A 19,917-nucleotide genomic window follows, 5' to 3' on the forward strand; every position below is an offset into this window, starting at 1 on the left:
GCGTGCGCTCGCCACACTACGGGCTTGGTGGCTCGCTGCAGTCACCACACTTTATAAAATCAACTCCATGCCGACGTGGATAGTGGGGGTATGAAAAGGTCGGAGGATGGGTACCGCCGTGCTTCGGGGTGGCATTAACAATGTGGGGGCATTAACCATACTTTATACCCATGAGGGGGCATATACAATGAGAAATTGGCCATATTGGCCCATTTCCCATTGTTCCCTATGTAAAATCGCGTTGATCGCATCGCATGCCATTATAATGTCATGCGACCGACGCGATTTTAACTTTAAAAATCATTTAACATTATTCTCTATGGGAAAATCGCGTCGGTCGCATCGCGGGCCATTATAATGGACGCGATTAACGCGAGTTTCTCTTTTACCGGCAATTAAACCTGTGATAGACAGAAAATCCCGACGGGCGCCGTGCTAGGAAACAAGGGATCCGATACGAATTGCCGGCGGTCGGGATCCCGGCGGTCGGAATCCCGACACTGGAATCCCGACCGCCGAAATCCCGACAAGGGGGGGACATGGATCGCCCCCCCTTGCGGGCTCGCTGCGCTCGGCACGCTATTTTATTCTCCCTCTATGGGTGTCGTGGACACCCACAGAGGGAGAAAGTTTCGGGATTTCGGCGGTCGGGATTCCAGTGTCGGCCTCCCGACCGCCGGCAAATTAACTGCATCCCGAAACAAGTACCGAACACACTCTGGAAAGCCTCCTTAATGTGGACTCCCGGTCAGCAGCTACACCAGCGTGTGACAGGCTCGCCGCTTCCCCCGCTCTCCCGTGTGACGCCAGCACTGTCCCCTACTCCGGCACCTGTCCACTTCCAGCCTAAGCCAGCCTAGTAGGCCCCCAGTCCTAGGACTCTGGTCTGGACTCCTGTCGGAGAAATAGAACGCTTCTGCCGCTGCGCCTGCTGGGAGCACGGGAGGAGGAGCTACGGCATACAATTACCTCAGAGGGAGCTCCGCCGATAACGTCATGCTGTGGACCCGCCCCCTCACCCTGTAGGTTCTCTCCCAGAAGGCAGCGCGGCGGGTGACGTGTCCCCGGCTATTGTTGTCACTAGCAGCCCGGCTGCCGGCGTCTGCTACTGCGGGGAGCAGGTGAGGATGCGTCACTGACATCTCTTCTATATCTGTGTATTATATCCCTATATATACTATATCACTGCCCCTATACTATATCTACAGTATGTCCCTATATATACACTATATCACTGCCCCTATATATACTATATCTACAGTATGTCCCTATATATACTATATCACTGCCCCTATATATATACTATATCTACAGTATGTCCCTATATATATATACTATATCACTGCCCCTATATATACTATATCACTGCCCCTATATATACTATACCACTGCCCCTATATATACCATATCACCGCTCCTATATATACACAATATCACCGCCCCTATATATACCATATCACTGCCCCTGTATATACCATATCACTGCCCCTATATATACTATAGCACTGCCCCTGTATATACTATATCACTGTCCCTGTATATACTATATCACTGCCCCTATATATACTATATCACTGTCCCTATGCTATATCTACAGTATGTCCCTATATATACTATATCACTGCCCCTATATATACTATATCTACAGTATGTCCCTGTATATACTATATCTCTGACCCTATATATTCAATATATGACCCTATATATTCTGTATCTGTGGTGTTATCACAAATATTGCAATAAAACAATCGTCTCCCCCCCTAAATGCTGCTGGTTATTACTATTACCCTTTGATTCTGATGTATTGGGCTGAGAAATTGGATGAAAAGTGTTAACATCACATGTGTTTGGCATCCGATCTGATGCGTAGTCACATGGCTTAGAGACAGGTATGTCCCAGGTGGTGTCAGAATGCCAGAGCACATTCAGCAGGATATGATGGGTCTCCTGCATGTTCTGTCCGTGGGATTACTGGCATGATCCTCCATTATCTCTGATTAGTCAGTAATAACTGTGCTGTCTGTATTTGGGACCGAATTCAGTGTTATGTAGCAGCCAATGAGATACTAGCCTTTATAAGAAGGGGCATGGAGGCTAGGGACACCAACATAATGATACCACTGTACAGGGCTCTGATTAGACCACATCTAGAATAAGGAGAACAATTCTGTGCTCCTCACTACAAAAATGACATTTATAGAACTGAAAAAAAGCCCAGAGAAGGGCGACCATGCTAATAAAAGGGTTATTAGCATTGCCACCCCTTCACCACTGCCCCTGTCACCCCCTCACCTGGCTACATCATGCTATCACATCTTCCCTCTCGCCCCCTTTCACCTCACCTCTCCATTAATCAGGCTACTGTGTGAAAGGAATAGGGATGTTATTCCTGGATTAACCTGGCGCTCAATCGCTGCCCTGGGTCGCTGTTAGATTGTATGTATCACCTAACATACATAGACAAATAGGTAAAGAAGGAAAGTACCAACAGTGTCCTTGGGCGCTGATCTCAAGTGTGTCTCTCAGTTGGTTGAATACCCAAAAACACAAAAAAACATAACCACAATAGTGTATTACCCAATGGAGTATACAGTACAATGTTTATGAAACCATTTAGAATTTAAAGTGGACTCGTACCCTAGACTTTGGTCTACTGTTTAGGCAGACCAAACAAGCTTGGGAGGGAGCGGTTCTGTGCCGTCTGATCCCAGATGTCCAACTCCAATGTCACATATGAACAGAAAAAAGCTAAGATGGTGTAATACCGTTATGGTGTTTTTTATCACATAGGTGTATTAAATGAACAGTCAGACTCGTACCGTATTCCTAGGTCTACTGTTTAAGGTAGACCTTAAATGCTTTGGGGGGAGCGGTTTCTCACCGTCAGACTTCCTCAATCCACCAACAGCCAATTGCATATAAAAGATAAAAAGCTGGTATAGTGTGATACCGCTTTATTCACAAAAACATTTAAAACAACAGCATGGGGGGGGTCAAAACAGCAGACTCTCACCGAGTTGTATTGTCCACAATCAGGATGTAGACAAAATAGGCAGATGGTAATACCAGGCGTCCCTGCAGCCTCTCCCGGTGGGTGTCCAGTGTGATATCCCCTCCTGCTCCACGGCCAACGCGTTTCTAGACCACAATGGTCTCTTTTTCAAGGCATGTGGAGCTGGATGCATTTACACATATTTATACCCCCAATCGGGGGAGCCTAATGCCAGACATGGATTACCTCACAGCTAAGAACCCTCACAGTCCCATTTCATTTTCCCGGATTTCACCTCCGTTTTTTTTCTTTAAAGCGTGTTTACACAGCTGACTCCTGTCAGTGCTGTAATGCCGGTGGTTTGACTAGGCGGATGTGACGTTCGTCCACCTCCGCCCGTCCTCGCTGGTATTTCTGTAGTTCTGCGGGTGTGAGCGGAAGTGACGTATTTCAACTGCATCCGCCGCGTTCAGATGACGCTTGTTTGTGTTCCATTTCGTTTCCATTTCCGGGAAAACACGCGATTTTGCGTTCCATTTCATTTAGATTCCCATTCATTTCCACAAAGCTTAATTTCAATGCAAAGTGAGGAGTTATCCTCATCGTTTCCCCGGTATTATGATATGAAACAAAGAAATACATATATTACATCTTTTTCACCATAGCAGCGTCAGATTTTAAAGTGACATCGTGCAATAAGAGCAGTGGTACCTTTAAAGTGACAGTGTGCTTTTTTTACAAGTGATAGGTGATTCCAATGTGTAAACATTAAGATATAATCGAATATTAAAAGATTTTATCCATTAAAATTCATATATAAAAAAACTTATATATAAAAAAGATATCAAGTATAAAAACATTTTTTTTAAAAACTCCTTTTAAAAAACTTTTCTAAAAAACATTCCTAAACCCCTTCACATAAACCATTTTAATTCGAAGTCTTTATTAAGACCGTTCGGAATGAGGGTTTGAAGGTTAAAAATAAGGGTCATCTCGCTTTTTGCAAGTATAGCAGCGATGTCTCCCCCTCTAATATTGCCTTCAATTTTCTTCAGAATGTAAAAGTTTTTAATGCAATCGGGATTGGATTGGTGCTGCATTTTAAAGTGCATTGGCAGTGCGTGTGTTTCAAGTCCTTTACGAATATTTCGGAGGTGTTCGCCCATTCTTATTTTAAAGGGCCTACTTGTCCTCCCTATATAGAACTTGCAACATGTGCACTCAATGGCATATATCACATTTACTGAGTGGCATGTGACAAATTCCCTGATAAGGTGTTTTTTACCATTTATCTGGATTTCAGTAATTTTGGGGCCGAAAGTGTTCTTAACATTTTTGCAACCTATACAGGTACCACATCTATAAAAGCCAGTAGATGTGACAACAGCTTTTTTGGGAGATGTTGGGCAGAGGCTTTTCACCAACTTAGATTTTAAGTTTGGTGCTCTCCTAAAGATGCATATTGGTTTTGATGGAATCTCAGCACCTATAACTGGGTCCTTTTTTAAAAGGTCCCAGTGTTTTTGCAGGATTTTCTTAATCTCCCAGTGCTGCGAGGAGTAACTGGTAACAAATGACCATTTAAACTTGTCATCTTGCTCAATTACTTTATCCTTGGGTGCAAGTAAAGTGGCCCTCTCTAATTCCTGCGCTTGTATGAGGGAATTTTCTACCTTTTCGGGATCGTATCCACTCTCTAAAAAGCGCTCCTTCATTCCTTGAGCCTGTTCTTGAAATACAGTCAGATATGTGCAATTCCTTTTCAACCTCTTGAATTGCCCTATAGGGATTGATTCAAGCCATCTGTCTTGATGACAGCTATTGCGATTTATGTAGGCCTGAGAGTCAGTCGGTTTGGTGTAATTTTTTGTTTTAAACACCTTGTCCTCTACATATATGATGACATCAAGAAAGCTTACTTGGTCCTGACTGATGTTGTATGTTAATTTAATCCCTTTGTCATTCTCATTTAAATAACTACAAAAACTGTCAAGACCCTGTTTATCTCCCCTCCAGATGAAGAGGATGTCGTCTATATAACGACGCCATGACACCAGGTTTGCCCCATATGGGTGGTGGGACCAGATGGTATCGGTCTCCCACTCACCCATAAAAATGTTGGCATAACTTGGGGCAAACCTGGTGCCCATGGCTGTCCCCCTCTTCTGGATGTAAAATTCATCCTTGAATACAAAATAGTTGTTCTGTAAAATGAACTCTATTCCTTCTACCAAAAAGTTTTTCAATTTTTGGCTCATTTCACTGTTCACCAATGCCATTTTTACCGCCTCTACACCTTGAATATGATTTATGATGGTGTACAGGGACGTTACATCGGCTGTAACGAGAAATAAATTTTCTTCCCACTTAATGGACTCAATGAATTTGAGCACCTCTGTTGTATCTTTGAGGTGTGATTGATTTTTTATCACCAGTGGTTGTAAATGGACATCTATGAACATAGAGAGATTTGAGGTTATAGAGTCTACCCCGGAGATAATGGGTCTTCCGGGGGGATGTGTAGGATTTTTGTGGATTTTCGGGAGTATATATATAGTAGGTATTATTGGACATTCTATGTTCAGAAATTTATTTTGATCTTCTGTTAGAGTTCCGCACCTACTATATTTGTCTGTCAGATTTTTAAGAAGTAAAATGATTTTTTGGGTGGGATTCCCCCTCATTTTCTTATATGTTTCCTGATCTGAGAGTTGTCTGAGGATTTCCTCCTCGTAGTCCTTCTTATTCAGAAGGACTATCCCACCCCCTTTGTCCGCAGGCTTTATAATCAAATTTTTATCCTCTTTTAATGATTTTAGACCTTTCCTTATGGGTTAGGTTTTGTCCTATTTTTTTAGAATCAAGTTTCCTGACATCGTCCATCACAAGTGTGTTGAATGAGTCAAGGAAACAGCCTTTTAGGTGGGATGGGTAAAATACTGATTTTGGTTTAAATACTGGGGTTTCAGCATTATAACTTCCCTCATTTTCTCGATCATGGAAGAATTTTTTCAGGGTTAATTTCCTGAGGAACTTCTGTACATCTATAAACACTTCAAATTGGTTAATTGGTACAGATGGGCAGAATTTAAGACCTTTTTCTAATAGGGTCCGTTCTTCTTGGAGGAGTAGATGGTCACTTAAATTGAAGATTTTAATTGTCCCTTTATTTTCAGTAGTAGAGCTAGAGTTTTCACTTATAGCAATGGGATTTTTTGTTTTTCTCCTTTTAGTTTTCCTCTGGGTATTTTTCTTTTTAATACCACCCCTTTTACCTCTGGTAGTTATCTTTTGTGAGGAAACTTGATTCTAAAAAAATAGGACAAAACCTAACCCATAAGGAAAGGAAAGGTCTAAAATCATTAAAAGAGGATAAAAATTTGATTATAAAGCCTGCGGACAAAGGGGGTGGGATAGTCCTTCTGAATAAGAAGGACTACGAGGAGGAAATCCTCAGACAACTCTCAGATCAGGAAACATATAAGAAAATGAGGGGGAATCCCACCCAAAAAATCATTTTACTTCTTAAAAATCTGACAGACAAATATAGTAGGTGCGGAACTCTAACAGAAGATCAAAATAAATTTCTGAACATAGAATGTCCAATAATACCTACTATATATATACTCCCGAAAATCCACAAAAATCCTACACATCCCCCCCGGAAGACCCATTATCTCCGGGGTAGACTCTATAACCTCAAATCTCTCTATGTTCATAGATGTCCATTTACAACCACTGGTGATAAAAAATCAATCACACCTCAAAGATACAACAGAGGTGCTCAAATTCATTGAGTCCATTAAGTGGGAAGAAAATTTATTTCTCGTTACAGCCGATGTAACGTCCCTGTACACCATCATAAATCATATTAAAGGTGTAGAGGCGGTAAAAAGGGCATTGGTGAACAGTGAAATGAGCCAAAAATTGAAAAACTTTTTGGTAGAAGGAATAGAGTTCATTTTACAGAACAACTATTTTGTATTTCACATCCAGAAGAGGGGGACAGCCATGGGCACCAGGTTTGCCCCAAGTTATGCCAACATTTTTATGGGTGAGTGGGAGACCGATACCATCTGGTCCCACCACCCATATGGGGCAAACCTGGTTTCATGGCGTCGTTATATAGACGACATCCTCTTCATCTGGAGGGGAGATAAACAGGGTCTTGACAGTTTTTGTAGTTATTTAAATGAGAATGACAAAGGGATTAAATTAACATACAACATCAGTCAGGACCAAGTAAGCTTTCTTGATGTCATCATATATGTAGAGGACAAGGTGTTTAAAACAAAAAATTACACCAAACCGACTGACTCTCAGGCCTACATAAATCGCAATAGCTGTCATCAAGACAGATGGCTTGAATCAATCCCTATAGGGCAATTCAAGAGGTTGAAAAGGAATTGCACAGATCTGACTGTATTTCAAGAACAGGCTCAAGGAATGAAGGAGCGCTTTTTAGAGAGTGGATACGATCCCGAAAAGGTAGAAAATTCCCTCATACAAGCGCAGGAATTAGAGAGGGCCACTTTACTTGCACCCAAGGATAAAGTAATTGAGCAAGATGACAAGTTTAAATGGTCATTTGTTACCAATTACTCCTCGCAGCACTGGGAGATTAAGAAAATCCTGCAAAAACACTGGGACCTTTTAAAAAAGGACCCAGTTATAGGTGCTGAGATTCCATCAAAACCAATATGCATCTTTAGGAGAGCACCAAACTTAAAATCTAAGTTGGTGAAAAGCCTCTGCCCAACATCTCCCAAAAAAGCTGTTGTCACATCTACTGGCTTTTATAGATGTGGTACCTGTATAGGTTGCAAAAATGTTAAGAACACTTTCGGCCCCAAAATTACTGAAATCCAGATAAATGGTAAAAAACACCTTATCAGGGAATTTGTCACATGCCACTCAGTAAATGTGATATATGCCATTGAGTGCACATGTTGCAAGTTCTATATAGGGAGGACAAGTAGGCCCTTTAAAATAAGAATGGGCGAACACCTCCGAAATATTCGTAAAGGACTTGAAACACACGCACTGCCAATGCACTTTAAAATGCAGCACCAATCCAATCCCGATTGCATTAAAAACTTTTACATTCTGAAGAAAATTGAAGGCAATATTAGAGGGGGAGACATCGCTGCTATACTTGCAAAAAGCGAGATGACCCTTATTTTTAACCTTCAAACCCTCATTCCGAACGGTCTTAATAAAGACTTCGAATTAAAATGGTTTATGTGAAGGGGTTTAGGAATGTTTTTTAGAAAAGTTTTTTAAAAGGAGTTTTTTTAAAAAATGTTTTTATACTTGATATCTTTTTTATATATAAGTTTTTTTATATATGAATTTTAATGGATAAAATCTTTTAATATTCGATTATATCTTAATGTTTACACATTGGAATCACCTATCACTTGTAAAAAAAAGCACACTGTCACTTTAAAGGTACCACTGCTCTTATTGCACGATGTCACTTTAAAATCTGACGCTGCTATGGTGAAAAAGATCTAATATATGTATTTCTTTGTTTCATATCATAATACCGGGGAAACGATGAGGATAACTCCTCACTTTGCATTGAAATTAAGCTTTGTGGAAATGAATGGGAATCTAAATGAAATGGAACGCAAAATCGCGTGTTTTCCCGGAAATGGAAACGAAATGGAACACAAACAAGCGTCATCTGAACGCGGCGGATGCAGTTGAAATACGTCACTTCCGCTCACACCCGCAGAACTACAGAAATACCAGCGAGGACGGGCGGAGGTGGACGAACGTCACATCCGCCTAGTCAAACCACCGGCATTACAGCACTGACAGGAGTCAGCTGTGTAAACACGCTTTAAAGAAAAAAAACGGAGGTGAAATCTGGGAAAATGAAATGGGACTGTGAGGGTTCTTAGCTGTTAGGTGATCCATGTCTGGCATTAGGCTCCCCCGATTGGGGGTATAAATATGTGTAAATGCATCCAGCTCCACATGCCTTGAAAAAGAGACCATTGTGGTCTAGAAACGCGTTGGCCGTGGAGCAGGAGGGGATATCACACTGGACACCCACCGGGAGAGGCTGCAGGGACGCCTGGTATTACCATCTGCCTATTTTGTCTACATCCTGATTGTGGACAATACAACTCGGTGAGAGTCTGCTGTTTTGACCCCCCCCATGCTGTTGTTTTAAATGTTTTTGTGAATAAAGCGGTATCACACTATACCAGCTTTTTATCTTTTATATGCAATTGGCTGTTGGTGGATTGAGGAAGTCTGACGGTGAGAAACCGCTCCCCCCAAAGCATTTAAGGTCTACCTTAAACAGTAGACCTAGGAATACGGTACGAGTCTGACTGTTCATTTAATACACCTATGTGATAAAAAACACCATAACGGTATTACACCATCTTAGCTTTTTTCTGTTCATATGTGACATTGGAGTTGGACATCTGGGATCAGACGGCACAGAACCGCTCCCTCCCAAGCTTGTTTGGTCTGCCTAAACAGTAGACCAAAGTCTAGGGTACGAGTCCACTTTAAATTCTAAATGGTTTCATAAACATTGTACTGTATACTCCATTGGGTAATACACTATTGTGGTTATGTTTTTTTGTGTTTTTGGGTATTCAACCAACTGAGAGACACACTTGAGATCAGCGCCCAAGGACACTGTTGGTACTGTGTGAAAGGGGTCGACACTGGAAATTCCCAGGTTTTTTGTGCTATGTGAAAGGGGGTCAGAGCTTTTGTCTGAGTCTTACCCGAGTTTTTAAATCCGGGAAATACCCGTGTTTTGGGGGGGGGGGGGGGTTCTGTCTGGAAGGATATAACTGAACTTTGCTTCATCTGCAGGATATCTAGGTGCTGATTTGCAGGATGCGTGTCTCTCGGACCTCGGATTAGGACAAAGGACAATACTGAGCGTTCCTCGTGCATTCACAGTGTACAGCAAGGGGTCTGGTGCGTAACCCGCGTCTCAGTGGACTGGCCCATAGACTTGGAGACTCTAAGATGAGCGCAGTCGAACCAGACGCTCCGACGCAGGAGAACGCAGCGGCCTCTCAGGGCGATGGCATGACCTGGTGGTACCGCTGGCTTTGTCGGTTAGCTGGGGTACTTGGTGGCATATGTAAGTATGGATGGTAATGTGTTTTATATACAGTATGTGGCTAGTTACTAGTGAGTCAGAACAGCTATTATATAATCAGGCGTCTATACAGGCAGACGCATCAAACGCTTTCTGTGAGAACACTTTCTGGAACACAAGCAATGATGTAAGCTGCCATATCCAGAACCGAATGCGCAGACCTGCCAGCGGTTTATCCCATGGCGGTCACCCTCTCCCTGTCTTTGGCTCTATATATCTGACACTTACCTACAGGACACAGAATGGGCAGTGCCAGGTGTCAAAATGATCTGCATTAAAATCTCAATGCTGGGACTGCCAGCTTCTCACAGCAAGGTGTTTTTTTTTTTTGGACGCAATATTTAAGTCAATTTCCATTACTTGACTTCAGATCATTTGCCGGCAATAACTAAAGAGATTCATATTCCTCGAGTACGGCTCTGGCACTTTTAACGGTTAATTTGCACATAACGTTGGACCTCAAAGGATTAATAATCCCATATTAAGCATTCCGTAATGTGATTTTTAGAAATTTTTTGTAATTTAGATTTATAAAGTTTAGAAGAGAAAACACCACTTTTTTTTGCCAATGTATAATCCGCGTTGCATATGATTTATCTACATACACTTTATGCGTAAGCGTTTATTGGGCCTAATTCAGGATGGATACGCTAATCAGAGAATGCGCAGAAAGAAAAGTGCCCTGTGCAAAATTGCTCATGCATCGCAAATAGTGATGTATTCACAGATCCACGCGCAAAAACCAAACCATCAAATCCATGCAGTTCCTCTTCCCTGCCTGGGGTGTCACTGTCTGCTGTGGTGTTTCTAGCACAGGTCTGGTTTGCATATCAGTGCTGATATACAGACCACACTGTGCTAGAAGCACCACAGCAGACCGCGACACCCCAGGCAGGGAAGAGGAACTGCATGGGTTTTCAAAGATAGCGGGTGCTAGAGTGAACGCTAGAATTTTTCTGATAAGCCCCAGACCACCTGTATTTCTTGAGTCTTGTGACCTCTGTGGATGGGCCCGGTGTAATGGCTAAACTGCCATTGATGAGATGATATTTGTTCCATTTGGATGAATCCTGATGATGTGAGGTTTGTACTGTAGCCCCCTGTGCTACATCGCGGCAGGCACATAAATCAGGGAATGCCGGTTCTCAGGACTAAACACCCTGAATTGAATAGCTCCGGGACCTCCTTCCTGACGCTTCCCCCTTACGCTGAATTCAATCAGCCCCATCGTTTTGTCTCCAAGATGTCTGTCTTGTGTATGGCTGATGTAAACCTGCGTGTATGAATACCTGCGTCCGGCCTCTGTGTAACCCTTCTATCCCCCATAGAAGCCAGATCTCTGCCGGACAGGAGCTTACAGTCTCCCAGCAATGCAGATAATGCCACAAAGTATTAGCAGAAAATAAAGCTGGACCTGTGTTGTAGGAGTCACAGAGCCGGGGCCATGGGCTCGCACGCTGCATCTGATGTTACATTGGAGAGGAATCCTTCCCCCCCCCCCAGCTGTGTGCTGTCAGCCGAGAACAGTGGGTGTATCGTGTGTGGAGACATGCAGAATTAATGGGCACCGGAGCTGGTTACATTCTGCCTTTGTCTCCTGGTATCAGTCACACGGCTGTACTTAGTATGTGCAGGACAGTTACCGCACAGAAGGAGTAGTGGCCGTGTGGAATATCCTCCCGTCAGAGGGGGTAGAGCAATGTATATGGATATTCCTGTAAAGACCTGAGATTATACCTAAAGGATAAGGGGGCGATTAGGGGGGGGGGGGGTCTCCTCTGCCGCCACATTTGTGGTTTCTGTCAAAGTATATCTGCAGATATCTCCTTTTTTTCTGGGATTATCCACATGCCCCCCCCCCATGGGACTAAGGCAGATATATCCAATACCCGCCATACTCCCTCCATTGCCACACACGGCCGCATCTCCCATAGGTTTCTAGGCGGGATGCGATGATGCCCGATGTGAGCGACTCACTGCATTGCCAGCCAGGCAGCGGGTTCCCCTGGTAGAGGCGGAGCCCTTGTCCCTGCATTTGCAGTGTCAGGCATGTTGCCGATAGGATGGCATTATTACCATGTGATCATGGGCCAGATGTATCAAGCTTCATAAAGTGATAAAATGGAGAGTGAAAAACAACCAGCCAATCAGCTCCTACCTGTCATTTTTCAAACACAACCTGTAACATGGCAGGTAGGAGTGGATTGGTTGGTGATTTATCACACTCTATTTTGTCACTCTTTAAGCTTAGTACATCTGGCCCCACGAGCGCTAAGATCCTGCCCAGATCACATTGAATGTGCATAAACTAGGTCCAGTCCTGTGCCGCACCAGGACTCACACGTGTCCCTGGTGCATCCTACTGCCGCCATCAGATAGATTAGAAATGTCTGTATTTTCCATCCCTGGAAGAAGCTTCCGCAGCAGCCGGGTTTCACGTTCCCTTGTTCAGTGTCTTATGAAGATTCCCATCTGTAATGATCTGCGTGTTAGTACTGAGCGTAAGCTCCGCTGCTCCTGATTGGCTGATTTTATATTTCAGCATGTGGCATTGCCGGCCTATGGAACTGCGTCACCGTCAATCCGTTGAATATCGCGGCTGGAGTATTTATGCTGTGAGTATGTGGCAGAATCTCTATCACCCTATAACACCCTTCCTTTTGATAACAACCTGTGAGGTTTGTTGTAGTTTATGTAGACATGTTGAAGGTATATTTTTATTGGGCAGCAGTTATATGTAACTTGCTGCGTTGTCATCGCTAAAGGCCACATTCCACTAATATGGGGAGAAAAAAAAATATCCACTGCTCTTCCCAGAGGTCACTGCTTCATTACCCGGTCTCTTATAGGGTATATACTGCAATATCCCTGTTTGTCGTTTATCTATTCCCTTTCTGTAGATGTTAGAACACCGGTCTGGGCACTGCAGTAACCTCGTCTCATCACCAGGTGGTGCTGCAGTGATCACCAGGGAAACTTGCTGTATATTAAATGAGGAATTCAGATATTGCTGTGACATCTGCTCTCCGGAGAGACGCCGCTTGCTGTTGTTATGTGTATAAGACAGCCTGCAGGGTCTTCATTCCAGCAGTTCCATCGCTGGATATGTGGTCTATTCCGTGGCTTTGTCTCTCCCATAGACCTGTGGTGTTAGTGACACTTTCCCATTACCGATCGATTGGTATATTATCAGACTGTAGCAGACTTCAGCTCGCTTGACCCCTGGGTCAAGCAGCAGCAGTTCCCTTCCTATAAATGGCTTAATCTGTAGTTCACTGCACCCTGCCATATTTTGGAGAACATTTCCAGTATCCCTAGTATATAGACCTGGTGGCACCAGTGATGTGTTGTAATGAATACCTGTAGAGTTCCATGCACGTACTGATGTCACACTAACACCGCACTTCTCTTGGTCCCCGTCCCAAGGGTCAACGCTCTTGTCCTGTTTCTCTGTGAGGCGCCATTTTGCTGCCAGTTCATTGAATTTGCGAACACGGTTGCTGAGAAGGCAGATAAGCTGCGGCCCTGGCAGAAGGCGATATTCTACTGTGGGTATGTGACCACCAGCTGGGAATGTGTCTGTATTGTGTTGGGTCAGGCTGTAGGGGAGGCTGCGTCTGGGGTCATGCTGTAGGGGAGGCTGCGTCTGGGGTCATGCTGTAGGGGAGGCTGCGCCTGCGGTCAGGCTGTAGGGGAGGCTGCGCCTGCGGTCAGGCTGTAGGGGAGGCTGCGCCTGCGGTCAGGCTGTAGGGGAGGCTGCGCCTGCGGTCAGGCTGTAGGGGAGGCTGCGCCTGTGGTCAGGCTGTAGGGGAGGCTGCGTCTGGGGTCATGCTGTAGGGGAGGCTGCGCCTGCGGTCAGGCTTCGCCCGCGGTCAGGCTGTAGGGGAGGCTGCGCCTGTGGTCAGGCGGTAGGGGAGGCTGCGCCTGTGGTCAGGCGGTAGGGGAGGCTGCGCCTGCGGTCAGGCGGTAGGGGAGGCTGCGCCCGCGGTCAGGCTGTAGGGCAGGCATTCCCAACCACGGTCCTCAAGGCACACCAACAGTGCAGGTTTTAGTGATATCCAGACTTCAGCACAGATGGTTTAATCAGAATCCCTCAGATACTAATTAAGTCACCTGTGCTCAAGCCTGGATATCTACAAAACCTGCACTGTTGGTGGACCGTGGTTGGGAATGCCTGCTGTAGGGGAAGGCTGCGCCTGCGGTCAGGCTGTAGGGGAAGGCTGCGCCTGCGGTCAGGCTGTAGGGGAAGGCTGCGCCTGCGGTCAGGCTGTAGGGGAAGGCTGCGCCTGCGGTCAGGCTGTAGGGGAAGGCTGCGCCTGCGGTCAGGCTGTAGGGGAAGGCTGCGCCTGCGGTCAGGCTGTAGGGGAAGGCTGCGCCTGCGGTCAGGCTGTAGGGGAAGGCTGCGCCTGCGGTCAGGCTGTAGGGGAAGGCTGCGCCTGCGGTCAGGCTGTAGGGGAAGGCTGCGCCTGCGGTCAGGCTGTAGGGGAAGGCTGCGCCTGCGGTCAGGCTGTAGGGGAAGGCTGCGCCTGCGGTCAGGCTGTAGGGGAAGGCTGCGCCTGCGGTCAGGCTGTAGGGGAAGGCTGCGCCTGCGGTCAGGCTGTAGGGGAAGGTTGCGCCTGCGGTCAGGCTGTAGGGGAAGGCTGCGCCTGCGGTCAGGCTGTAGGGGAAGGCTGCGCCTGCGGTCAGGCTGTAGGGGAAGGCTGCGCCTGCGGTCAGGCTGTAGGGGAAGGCTGCGCCTGCGGTCAGGCTGTAGGGGAAGGCTGCGCCTGCGGTCAGGCTGTAGGGGAAGGCTGCGCCTGCGGTCAGGCTGTAGGGGAAGGCTGCGCCTGCGGTCAGGCTGTAGGGGAAGGCTGCGCCTGCGGTCAGGCTGTAGGGGAAGGCTGCGCCTGCGGTCAGGCTGTAGGGGAAGGCTGCGCCTGCGGTCAGGCTGTAGGGGAGGCTGCGCCTGCGGTCAGGCTGTTGGGTAGGGGAGGCTGCGGTCAGGCTGTTGGGGAGGCTGCGCCTGCGGTCAGGCTGTAGGGGAGGCTGCGTCAGGCTGTAGGGGAGGCTGCGCCTGCGGTCAGGCTGTAGGGGAGGCTGCGCCCTCGGTCAGGCTGTAGGGGAGGGGAGGCTGCGGTCATGCTGTAGAGGAGGCTGCGCCCATGGTCAGGCTGTAGGGGAGGCAGGCTCATCCTATTGTCCTCTGCTCCTGGATGAGATTTGCTTAGATGGTAACATGTGTTGCGGTATTCTCCCTGCAGCACACGCTCTGTGGTTACACTCTGCAGCGGCCTCTTCACGGTGCAGCAATATTAGGGTTTGGTGGCTACTAACTCTGGATCTCCCTGTGCCAGGCGCAGAGCTGGGGATAGATGGGGGGGTGATTCAGACCTGAGCACTATGGTGCAGCGTTCCCGATGTGTATGTGTAATGACTGTGTCTCTCCCGCAGGATGGCCATGTTCCCCATCTTTCTCAGCTTCACGATAACAACCCTATTCGGCAATGCTATCGCCTTCGCAACCGGAGTGTTGTACGGACTGTCCGCTTTGGGGAAAAAGTAAGTCAGCGCGGAATACATTGTACTATGTGCAGAAGAGCCGCATCCTTGCCGGAGGTAACAGGCGGGTGTAGTGTTCTCCCTCATAGCGGTCAGTGATTCCCTGGTCTGTATGTCTCCGGTTATATCTGAGTTAGCATGGAGATGTTCCACACACACACGTAACATGTGATCTGTCGGGCTCACTGCGCCTGTTCCTCACACACACACGTAACGTGATCTGTCGGGCTCACTGCGCCTGTTCCTCACACACACACACACACACGTAAGATGTGATCTGTCGGACTCACTGCACCTGTTCCTCTCACACACGTAACGTGATCTGTCAGACTCACTGCGCCTGTTCCTCACACACACGTAACATGTGATCTGTCGGGCTCACTGCGCCTGTTCCTCACTCACACACACGTAAGATGTGATCTGCCAGACTCACTGCGCCTGTTCCTCACACACACACACACACACACACACGTAACATGTGATCTGTCGGGCTCACTGCGCCTGTTCCTCACTCACACACACGTAAGATGTGATATGCCAGACTCACTGCGCCTGTTCCTCTCACACACGTAAGATGTGATCTGTCAGACTCACTGCGCCTGTTTCTCGCACACATGCGTAAGATGTGATCTGTCAGACTCACTGCACCTGTTCCTCTCACACACACGTTAAATGTGATCTGTAGGACTCACTGCACCTGTTCCTCTCTCACACACACACGTAAGATGTGATCTGTCGGACTCACTGCGCTTGTTTCTCACACACACGCGTAAGATGTGATCTGTCGGACTCACTGCGCCGGTTTCTCACACACATGCGTAAGATATGATCTGTCAGACTCACTGCGCCTGTATACACACATTTCTGTCTCTTTATCATTCTAGCCAATGCCACGACAATAACAGATGAGGTGTTTAAGAGCAAGTATTAATTGAAAGCTCTTAATAAAGGAGACATCTCAGGATATAGAAAAAAGCCTCTGAATAAAAATCATTTGCTAGTATAAAAATAAAATAATCATTCTATTTTATTCTTTTTATTTGTCCCTTTCCTCGGCAATGGAAAATCTATTGCTGCTGGGGTAGATGAATGACCCCCCTGCTGCCTGACATTGGTGTGAAGCGGTAAGGGGTACCCGGCTGCTTCCCCACCTCACTCCCTTATATTATGTGTACGTGCGCCCCAGCTTGGGAAAAGAAAAAATGTAATGAAAAAATATACTTTTCATTGCATTGAAACTTTCTTGAACCTTTAAATATTGCTGCATTTATTGCATGGTTTAGTGATATTTCGGTTATCTCTGTGTAACAAGTGCGACGCAATACTTGCTGAGTAGAGGTCCGCTTACCGCTGAGTTATATTGCCGTAACCTGCAGACCTATGGGAAGTTGTATATATATCCCGGCATTAGTAGGCCGTAGCGCTTCTCCCCAGTTTGATAACTCTGCACAGTAGGCGACAGAAGTGCGTGCGAAGCAATAGCACCACAGTACTGTATGATAACTATATGTACCCTATATTACAGGGGCGACGCCATCTCTTACGCTAAGCTCCAGGAACAGAAGAAGCAGCCGGATGAAGAGCGGCCGGCTGGGGCCCAGTAACCACCCCCCGGTACAACCACCTTGGCTAACGTTAGGTTTTTAACAAGTTTTTCTGATACTGATTTTTTGGTGTGTTTTATAAAGACGATGGAATACTGTGTGAGTCTCTGTCCCCGGAGCTGGAAGAGTCACGTCCACGGACCCGGGTGTCCATCACACCAATGAGGGCGAGTCTGTGATCTGACTGTCCCATCGTTCCCGGGGCAGCCGGCTCATGTCTACTCTATGTACATATACATGTAGAATCCCGTGTAATGACCCCGATCACAGAAATGTCAGCAGGTTGCAGTAATTAGTCAGAGGCTGATCTGGGGATTACCCCGCTGCTCGCTGTGTCAGCTGTACAAGGCATTACCTCTGGGTACAGCGGCATAGCAGCGCCCCCTGCTGGGTTATAGCTGATGCTGATTGGTCTGAGGGGGTTTTAGATCATGTTTAGTCTGGAAAACTGTTTAATTTTTTAAGAAAGGATCATGTGGGGAAAGTCCTTCATCTGTCTGTCGCTGAGGAGCTGCCCCTGCTTTCTGTGTAGTTGTACGTCCATCTCCGGCTGTACAGGGGACCTGGCACCTACTGCCAGAGCCTGTCGGGGAATCTGCCGACATTATGACTGTTACTCTATAAAAGCACAAGAAGCCGCTTCACACGGACTACAAGATGCACACGCGTGTTGGCTACAGATTTGCGGTGATTGTGTGTATTGTAGATTTAGTCTGACTACGGAATCCGACACTTGAGGAACACTAAGATTTCCGGGTGCTTTGTTTTCTTGTACTTTTCTGATAATCTTGTATTTCTCATGTTTGTACCTTGGTCCTGTTCTACATTCGGCGTAACAGGAATTGGGGAACGCGGCGATGAGGTCGGTGTGACACCCTTCTGTCCGGATCATTTCTTCCTGACCTATGATTGTACGGCGCTCACTTAGGGATTTCTGTGAAACTTGCTGAAAGCCGCAATATGAGGGAATTGTGACGTGGCGGGTACCTCGGCCGTACGCTGACCCCCTCTCTGTGGCCGAACTGCGGGGTTATATGCTACAGGCTAATGCATGAAGGCTGATGATTGGGGAAAATAAAAGTAATGTGGTGGTTTGTGGAACTAGAAGTTCCAGCATGTTCTGCTGTGGCTCTTACTGTATTTCCACGTCTGATACATGTAATACTCCCACCAGGAGGCTGCAGATTCCACGTAGATCCGGGAACGTTATGAAGGATTTCTAGCCCTTAAATGTCATTTTTGCTGAATATAACCGGGATATTGAGGAGACTTTTCCAAGTTACTTCAAGATTTTAAATCATTTTTAAATCATTTTTAAACTTCTCCAAGAATCAGGTTTTGTTCTGTTAATGACACGTGTGCCCTGGCGTGTTACTTCTGCGTGTAAGGGGCATGTCACCTCTGCATGTAAGGGGCGTGTGACTGCAGTACATGTAAGGGACGTGTCACCTCTGCATGTAAGGGGCATGTCTCTGACTGCAGTACATGTAAGGGGCGTGTCTTTAAGGGGCGTGTCTGACTGCAGTACATGTAAGGGGCGTGTCTGACTGTAGTACATGTATCGTAGTGTCACTGCAACTGGGGGGGGGGGGGGGTGTTGAATGCTGACACATGGGGACCCGGTTATCTGTGATTTATATGAAGACATTTTTGCACTTTTCTCTACAAAACACTTTCTTCCAGCAATACTGTAGAAGATACTTTGTGACGGTGCGTTCTCAGAAGGAAATCTAACACAACTAATAGTCAGGTATCCTGCTCGGAGTACCATCCTTTATATCTGCACCTCACATAGCACTTGGCTGAGCGCTTATTGGGTGGGTAAAATCATGTGACTACCCTTTGTCCAGCCCCCTGATGTAACACTAAGCGGATTGGGTGATTATTTCATACTATAAATATAACAATAGCGATAATGGCTGCAGGTCCCCTTCTGCCTGTGATACATTGTACATATGTTATATACAGTTGTGTCATACTAATGGTCACTGGCGCTGATACTAATACACGGTGCTCTGTTACAGAACATTAGTCCTTGGTCCTCTCTTGGAGATGTTTTACTTCCTGTCTATGCAGTGAATAAAGGAAAAGCCTTTCTACCTCCAACCCCGTGACTGCTGTGTATCATTGTGCTTCTATGTGTATTGTGTGCAGTGCGCAGGCCTTGTCTACAAATACTCTACACAGTGTACAATTACTGAGCGGGAGAGATCCACGTGTTAAGTTTATTCTGTAATCGCCAGCAGAAGCAGCTTCGCGTTACACATCCGCTGTGATGTAGGGCAGGGGTTCCCAAGCTCTGTGTCGTGGTACCCTGGGGTGGCTTTGGACACTGGCAGGGGTGCTACTGGTTGCAGGGGACCGATTCATATTACAATCTACTTAATTGCATATTTTTTTCAACATTTTGTATTTGTCTTCGGTGCCCCGCGAAAATATTCTGATACTTGAGGGCGCTGCGATTCGAAAAAAGATTGGGAACCTCTGGATGTAGAGGAAGCGGTGTTCTTCCATCTCCACTATGCTTATAAGCTGGCCACAGTACATACCTGGCATTACCAGTCTGTATCCACAATTCCTCAGTGCAGTCGGCCTTATTACCGCCACTATAATGACACACAGCATGTTTTTAATGTAACTGG

The 19,917-nt window shown here is 46.3% G+C and overlaps 1 protein-coding gene across 1 annotated transcript; it reads left to right on the forward strand.

The window, feature by feature from the left end:
* The first annotated feature begins 988 nt into the window (after window positions 1-988).
* Window positions 989-19,381, forward strand: CACFD1 (calcium channel flower domain containing 1). The gene is made up of 6 exons (XM_083161094.1): window positions 989-1,121; window positions 9,839-10,115; window positions 12,676-12,748; window positions 13,560-13,685; window positions 15,564-15,671; window positions 17,197-19,381. The coding sequence occupies exons 2-6, from the start codon at window positions 9,998-10,000 to the stop codon at window positions 17,273-17,275; spliced, it is 504 nt and encodes a 167-aa protein (XP_083017220.1). The 5' UTR covers window positions 989-1,121; window positions 9,839-9,997; the 3' UTR covers window positions 17,276-19,381.
* The last annotated feature ends 536 nt before the right edge of the window (window positions 19,382-19,917 follow it).

The sequence above is a fragment of the Crinia signifera genome, chromosome 9, assembly GCF_055691185.1.
Source record: "Crinia signifera chromosome 9, ASM5569118v1, whole genome shotgun sequence".
NCBI classification, from domain to species: Eukaryota; Metazoa; Chordata; class Amphibia; order Anura; family Myobatrachidae; genus Crinia; species Crinia signifera.